This window comes from Pinus tabuliformis, chromosome 1_1 (genome assembly GCF_031772625.1).
Source record: "Pinus tabuliformis cultivar Carrire ecotype Pingquan chromosome 1_1, CPIR1, whole genome shotgun sequence".
Taxonomy (NCBI): domain Eukaryota; kingdom Viridiplantae; phylum Streptophyta; class Pinopsida; order Pinales; family Pinaceae; genus Pinus; species Pinus tabuliformis.
Window position 1 is genome coordinate 632,656,849 of NC_142297.1, and position 8,564 is coordinate 632,665,412.

General features: G+C 34.7%; 1 protein-coding gene across 4 annotated transcripts; it reads left to right on the forward strand.

The window, feature by feature from the left end:
* Positions 1-311: 311 nt before the first annotated feature.
* On the forward strand, positions 312-1,798 carry LOC149214906 (uncharacterized). Of its 4 annotated transcripts, none has more exons than XM_089390999.1 (2): positions 312-502; positions 904-1,798. In XM_089390999.1, exon 2 carries the CDS (start codon positions 977-979, stop codon positions 1,439-1,441), a length of 465 nt encoding a protein of 154 aa, XP_089247125.1. In that variant the 5' UTR covers positions 312-502; positions 904-976; the 3' UTR covers positions 1,442-1,798. The 4 variants fall into 4 exon arrangements, with proteins under 4 accessions (XP_089247125.1, XP_089247124.1, XP_089247123.1 ...); XM_089390998.1 differs by having other exon boundaries at positions 312-490; XM_089390997.1 differs by having other exon boundaries at positions 313-502; positions 834-1,797.
* The last annotated feature ends 6,766 nt before the right edge of the window (positions 1,799-8,564 follow it).

Consider the following 8,564-nt stretch of genomic DNA (forward strand, 5'->3'; position numbering starts at 1 on the left):
TGGTCGTGATTCGAAATATAAGTGTACCCCACGACGTTTCATCGACGTTTGATTGATTGGACTGAACGTGGAATGACTGCCATAGACCATCCCAACCTTACCCGCCTAAGATTCGTCCTTCCAACTTCTACCTCCACGACGATACTGTACACTGGCATGCATATATCTGCACTACCCTGCACATACCAACCTCATTAGACTAAGCGTTTGGATGATACAGGTGTCAAAAGCTTAAAAAAAAAATGGATGGTCGTGATTCGAAATATAAGTGTACCCCACGACGTTTGATTGATTGGACTGAACGTGGAATGACTGCCATAGACCATCCCAACCTTACCCGCCTAAGATTCGTCCCTCCAACTTCTACCTCCACGACGATACTGTACACTGGCATGCATATATCTGCACTACCCTGCACATACCCATGTGCGTTGATAATCATCCATAGGACCTGCAATTTCTGGCCGAATCTGTTCAACACGAAGACAAGGTTGGAAAACCTGTAATTTTCCTTTAACACTTTATTTTTGAATTCTTTCTTTCAAGAACATGCTCCTTCGCTATAGTGTTTTAAGTTTCTGATTTCTATGTCAGAATATACGTTTTTAGAGTTAGATTATCTGTTGTTTTTCTCGAAAAAAAAAGAACACAACTGTGGAATGCTTACAGTTTTTTACGGAAGCAACAACAAGTGCCACGGTATTTCTACCCTTGTGGCTTACGTTAAGTTAATCCTTATATGGAAAAACAGATGTAAATTGTTCTTTCATTTTGTAATAAGCTATTTCTATCATTGCGGCTTATGTAAATTATTCCTTATAATGGAAATGCAGATATAGATTGTTCTGTATGAGGATTTTAATGTGATTTGAGTGACATACTTGCTGGCTATGGACGCTGCAGCAATGGGTAGGATGTTCTAGCTATCACTATCCGTTTTATGCTTGAAATTTGATGAAGCACATATACTGTATCCATGGAGTCCTGCAAGGAGCCGAAACGATTGTTGGATTTGGAATTATGCGCTGGAGATCAACAGGAAGGCTCACAGAATGAAAGAAATCGAGTTGAGGCCAAACGCCAGCGCACAGCAATAGAAGATACTGAAGGAAATTTCGAAGAATTTGTTGCTTTAATGAATAGAATTCAATATATGAAAAGTAACCACATGTACTTCAGTATCTCGGAGGAGAAATCAGTCCGGGAAGGGTTGGATATCAAAGTTATCAGAGCTAAGTCGTCATGCCTACCCTCCTTCGAGTGGGAAGACTTTAGTTTTGATATGAAGAATAATCCGAGCACTTCCGAGGCAAAGGGAAAACAAAGGAATCGATCTGCTACAGATCATAAAACGGATTCTTCTTCTGATGCATGTGACAGGTGCCCTGCTGAAACGTTTGATCTGAACGTGGAGGCCTCATTAAACATGCAAACACTTTAGGGTTACAAATATTTTCTTGAATTTTAAATGGAAGTCTGGACAGCTTTAAAGTATGTTAATATATTTGAAAAATCTACAATGGGGCAAACAAAAGTCAATGGATGAATTTGCACGATGTTTCAGGCCCTATCATAGCTTCTGTTTCAAGGGCAATCTTCATATACCTATACATTGATATTAGACCCAGAAAAGTAGAATTTTATATACCATATGGCATACATGTGCCATGAGCGTAGATAAACAACCGGCACACAGAGGGGAAGTCTTTTTTTGTTAAATTGCTACGGTTTTCTACAGATATTTGAAATGAGGTTTTCTCTCTTTTGAACACCAAGCTTCCCTCATGGAATTGTGCATTTCTTATGCACTGCTGTATAATTGGCATTATTTACTCTTCCATTTAACTGAATTTTTTTTTACAGTCTCACATTTCTTATATTTATGTATTCGCATTTCATATGTGAAGATAGTAATCATTGAAAAGTCAAATGAGTTTGAGTTTCGATTCATTTAGAGTTTTCAAAAGCATCTACAAAATTTAACTTCAACCTTCAAAATTAATTATTTTCAGTTATATATAGTCTTATTTATGGATTTTAGTTATATGAACTCTTATATAAAGTCTTATTTTCTGATGTGTCATACAGCCTAATTTATGTGCACTGTATTTTATGCGTTTCTGTCTAACTATATATTTTTAATAACTTTTATTTAAAATTAATAATTTAAATAATAAATTTAAATCAAATTTATATATATTCAATAATTTGAATTTTTCAATCTGAAAATATAATTAAAAAACACAGCTAAACAATAAAACTGTAGACGATTTAAACTTTTCCCTTTTACAGGATTATCATCATCTCCACAATGAGTGGTTTTGGGTGAATTTTTCTTCTAAATTTTGCTCAAAATTCATGGATGGTTGCATCGTCGTTTATGAATGGTTAGATGTTTAAGTTTTCACACTGCGTAAGTGATTTATTATCTGCACACTTACCAGATGTGAATCTCTAATGAGATATCCTATTTTGATCTTTTAACGAGGATTTTGTTTCAATGGGCTGGTTTAAAATAGCATTTTTTTTAAATTTACAATTCCACTGAGTTAAGTTAAGATATAATTTTAACTAAGGGAGTTAAAGTAATTTTTATGATAAGGATAGAGTTTGACACATTTTTTTTTAGCTCACTAGTCACAATAACGACCGTTATGTGTTTTTTTCTAAATTCTTATTAAACTAAAAATAAAATATTATTTAAATAGAAATGTAAAATTAGATATATTAAAAAGTAAAAATGAATATGCATGGTTGGTTATCTTTAATTAAAATTGATACAAAGTATTATTAATATTAAACTCACAAAATTTGTTGTTAACATTACATGAATTTCTGATCGGAGAACCCAGAGTAATGGAGTGTTTACACCAACGTTTCGAATCCCAAATGGGATCCATCATCAGGGAAAAGAGAAAGATGATAAAAAGAAGAGCCAGATGGAGGGAATAAATACTTATGAGGCCAGAATGATAGAGGTAAAGCACAGGTCGGCTGGAAAAAATAATGAAACCTAATTTTAATTTTAATTTTTAATTTTAATTTTATTTATTGATTTTAATTTTAATAAATTAATTTTAATTTTAATAAATTAATTTTATTTATTTAGTAACTTTAAAACAAAAACATTAACCTAAACATTTTAAAATACTTTTAAAATCATATAATTATCTAGATACTAAAATAGATAATGATAAAAATATCAAAAAATATTTTTAAAAACCTGAAACCCTAATGGTAATAATATCTAGAAACTGGAATATAAATTTTAATATTTTAATATTTAAATCAAAACCTAATAACATTAATATTTATATAACTTAAAGACATAACTAAGAATTTATCTAAATATTTATCTAACCTAAGGTCTAAATAGATTCATATATATATATTAGAATTACAAACAATCAAGCCTACAACTTCAAATACATATATTAAATTTAATCAAAATCAACCCTAAAGCTTATATCAATCACAAAAAACTGAAATAAATATTTTAATATCATAACATTAATAAGACATAATCTTTATATAAAATTATTATCTAAAACTAATGTAAATATATTCATAATATATTAATATTAATAAATATGATACTATAAGATAATGACACTATATGACAAAATAATGCTAATATATAAGACCTATAACTTAATAATAATAATAATAATATATATTGCTATATAACTCTAATATTAATCTAAATATGAATAAATAACCTAATGACTATATTACCTAAAATTTTTTTTTAACATAAAGTCTTAAATAGCTTAAAATATGAAATATTAATAAAAACCTAACCACTATCTAAATTAGGCATTAATGCATGTTCTTATTATAGTCTAGTCTTTAATGTTGAATTAATATAAAATTTAGGTTTTATTAATTATTATTAATTATTATTCCAAATCTAGTAAGGAAAACACACATGAGAATCGATACCTGCAAAGAATCTTGTTGTAGATGCTTGATCCTACTCTTCTATGCTTTCTCCTACCTTCGTCTTGCCTTATTTTCCTTTCTTGATCCAAAGCTAAAGTGCTCCAATAAACATCTAAGTGTTAAAGAGTGAGGGAGATAGAGATAATAATGAGAGAGATAAAAAACTGAACTGACAAAAGGTAGAAACTCATCCTAAGAAGTAATTTTATAAATTAGGCCTCTATTTTCTTCAGTTTCCATTATTGTTCTTCAATTTCCTCCTCACATGCAACCTATAATGTTTCACCTTCCTTTTCTCCTAATTTTCATTATTTTCATAAATAAATGTGCCAAAATTTTCATTTTGCCTTTCCAAAGCCTTAGCCATTGCCTTTTCCGATTTCCTTAGCCATAATAAACCAATGAATAGCCACACTAGGATGTCTTGCCCAACATTCATCTTGGAATATGTGTCCCATCAATAGTGGTTATTATTTTTCCTTTATCAACTTTCATTACATGGATTTTTCACCAGGGTTGTTACAGAGCCCCCACCCCTTGGGGACACTGTACTTGGTGTTCAACCACACCTATACCTCAAAAAAACTACTAAAAAGGAAATATACTCACCATGGAGCTTTATAACATAGGTCAATGGAGTATTTACAATGATCACGCTATTGAGAAGCAACAAACATGACAACATAACATCATAATAAAAGGAGCTTTATAACCTAGCTCATGGAGGTATTTACATCCATATACATATGTACATATATAAGAACATCACTGAATCATATACCAAAACATTAGCTCAACCATTGAATAAGGAAGGATACATAGCCTGCATCTGATCCGTCATCTCCCAGGTAGCTTCATCATGACCAAAGTGCTTCCACTACACTTTAACTTGCTCAACTACTCGGTTCTCGAGCATGAGCGCCTTTTTCTGCAATATACATTGAGGTTCCAGCTGGAATTCTCCATCTGGATCCACCTCCAATATAGACCAGTCAATCACATGGTAATCATCTTTAACATACTTCTTAAGCAATGAAACATGGAAAAAATCATGGAGTTTCACTTTCAGATGCAGTGTAAGTTGATAGGCTACTGGCCCAATCCTCTCAATAATCCTAAAAGGTCCACAAAATCTAGTTGTCATCTTGGCACATGATCCAATCCGCAAGGAGCTCTTCGTCGGTTTCATGCACAAGTACAGATGTTCCCCAACCTAGAACTCCTTGAACAACCTATTTCGATATGCATATATCTTATGTCTGTCCTTTGATGCTTTCAGATTCTTCTTGATTACTCGCATTTCCCACTCCATATCTGCCAACATGTCTGGTCCAATCAACACCATGTTAACTAGATCACTCCAATTGATGGGATTATTACAATTCCTCCCATACAATGCCTTGAAATGACTCATCCTCAATGGCTCTTGATAACCATTGTTGTATGAAAACTAAACCAATGGAAGATACTCCTCCCATCTTATCTTCTGGTGAATCGCGTACATCCTCAGCATATCCTCTAAGATTGTGTTGACCCTTTTTTTGTCTATCTTTCTCCGGATGATAAGTTTTACAAAAGGCCAACTTTGTACCCAAACCTCCAAACAACTCTTTTAAAAACTTGGAAGTGAACTTTTCATCTCTGCACGACACAATATTCTTTGGAACACCATGCAATCTAACCACATCTCTGATGAACACCTGTGCCACATCACTAGTTCAATACATTGTCTTCACTGAAACGAAGTGCACAACCTTTGTCAACTTGTCCACAACAACCATGATGGAATCATGTTGTTTAGATGTCTTGGGAAAACATGGGATGAAGTCCATGGAAATGACCTCCCATTTCCATTCTGGAATCGCAATCGGCTATAGTAGTCCACATTGGTGCTTACACTCTTCCTTCACCTGTTAACAACCCAAACACCTAGCCATAAACTCTGCTACATCCCTCTTTAGATTTGGCCAATAATAGAATTTCTTCATTGTTGTTAATGTCTTCTGATAAATTGGATGACCTGAATAGGGCTTCAAATGAAACTGCCGCAATATCACCCTTTTTAGCTCACTACTATCCAACACATATATCCTATTCCTAAATCTAACTAATCCATCTATCGTGAGATTATAGTCCACATCATGTGCACTTGTACTTGCACTTATACCTGTACTTGTACCTGTACCACTAACTATACATGTACATGTACCTATACTCTACAGTAACATGTGCATAATCTCTCTATACTTGTCATCCCATTGGCCTTCCTGCAAGATATTATCCTATAGTTATGTCCCATAGGAACTCATAGCTTCTACATGATTTACTAGTATACACCTGCTAAGAGAATTTACGACCTTGTTCTCCTTTCCTTTGATATATTTGATCTCAAAATCAAACTCACTAATCGTGGCCAACCACGTAGATTACCTGGCGTTAAGATTCAACTGGTCAAATTGTAGGTTTTAACCCTGTACAGAAATTACCTGCATACGAATTCTAAAACACATAAAATAAACAATATGAGAGCATAACACATAAAACAAATATATAAAGAGGTTTTCCCTTGGATCCCAAAACTGGGACTACCTGCTTGATTTTTCATTATGTTCCTTTCAATGTTATAATACATATTTATACATTCCAAAGCATCCAATAACATGGACCGAAAACCATCGCATCCAAAACCATGGACCAAAAACCATCGCATCCAAAAACATGTGCGAAAATCATGCACAAAACGATAGGTGGGTCCGCCCAACCTAACATAGGTTCCAAAACCAAAAATTTTTGGGGCACTGCCCCGAACCCCATAGAGTGGGGTTACCTACACCCCTCAATCCCCCTGTGACTACCCCCACTATGCAGTCAGTGCAACGAAGGGGGGGCTGTGCCCCTCTTCTAACCCCTCAGTTAACTATGTGGGCTAGTCGTGGAAAGAATATAACACAACCGAACATTCTCCCACTTGTTGTTTTCTTTCCACAGGGGGCCAAAAGAGAGCTTAGTCATTTATCCAGCCCTGCAATGCCCATTGTTTCTCTACACCAAGAGAACTTCTCATAACTCACAAACTTTTTCAATGCATCTGCAGTATTCTTCAAAGTGTCAACCTTTACCAGCAATACCTTATTTTCTTCTATCATATCCCTCACAAAGTGATACTGAACATCAACGTGCTTTGTCTTTAAATGGAAACCATGGTTCTTTGCCAAGAAAATTGCACTTTGGCTATCATAGTCTATCCTTATAGCTCCTTGTACTAACCCCATACTTGAACACAATCTCTACAACCAAACTACTTCCTTGCTTGCATGAGTGGCTACCATGTATTCTACCTCTGTAATTGATAGTGCCACTATAGATTGTTTCTTACTTATCCAATTGACTGCACCTCCAAATAGGTTAAACACATACCCACTTGTAGATATTCTTTGGTCCAGATCTCCAGCCTAGTCCACATCAACAATGCCATGGATATCCAAAACTCTATCCAATCCTAATCTTCGTTGGTAGCACAAACCATAATTACTAGTGCCACGTAAATACCTGAAAACCCGCTGCACTGCTGTCCAATGCTCCTTCCCTGGTTTTGACATAAACTTGCTCAATACTCCCACTGCATGTGCAATGTCTGGTCTAGTACAGACCATCACATACATCAGGCTATCAACTGCACTTGCATATGGAACACGAGACATATCCTCTTCCTCTTCTTGTGTCTTGCGACATTGTTCAGCAAATAAATTTACACCTACAAGAATAGGAACCTTCACCAGTTTACTATCCTGCATATTAAACCTCTACAATATTTTCTCGACATACTTCCTCTAGTTTAACCAGAGCTTCCTCTTTGCCTGATCTCTTTTAATTTCCATGCCCAAAATATAGTTTGTAGCACCAAGATCTTTCGTGTCGAATTTGGAGGACAATTGGGTCTTCAAATCTTGGATAATTTCTTTGTCATTTCCAACCAGCAACATATCATCCACATATAAGATCAGATAAATAACATGGTCACCAATTAATTTAAAATATACAAAGTGATCTTCTTTGCTTCTGGTGAAGTGAAGTTCCCATATAAATGTATCAAATTTCTGATACCACATCCTTGGTGACTGTTTTAACCCATACAAAGACTTCTTTAACTTCCATACCATTTCTTTCTTACCCTTCACCGCAAAACCTTCAGGTTGCTTCATGTAGATCTCCTCTTGTAGATCCCCGTGAAGAAATGTTGTCTTCACATCCATCTATTCTACCTCAAAATCAAAAGTAGCAGCAACAGATAAAAGTAATCTAATAGAAGCTACCTTGGCAAGAGGAGAAAAATATCACCAAAATCAATTCCTGGTACATAGGAATAACCTTTTGCTACCAACCAAGCTTTGTATTTCTCCACCATTCCTTCTGCATTTGTCTTCTTCTTGAACACCCATTTGCTACCAATGGGTTTCCTTCTGGCCAGCAACTCCACCAGATCCCAAGCCTCATTTTTGTGCAAAGATACCATTTCATCAACTATGGCCTCTTTCCACAGTTTTCCATCCTCTGAATCTATTGCTTCCTTCACAGTTCTTGGATCATCATCAGTAATAGATAAAGCAAAATTTGAACAGAAA

Coding starts and splice junctions, on each gene's coding strand:
- LOC149214906 (XM_089390999.1), top strand. CDS start 977: ATGGAGTCCTGCAAGGAGCCGAAACGATTGTTGGATTTGGAATTATGC.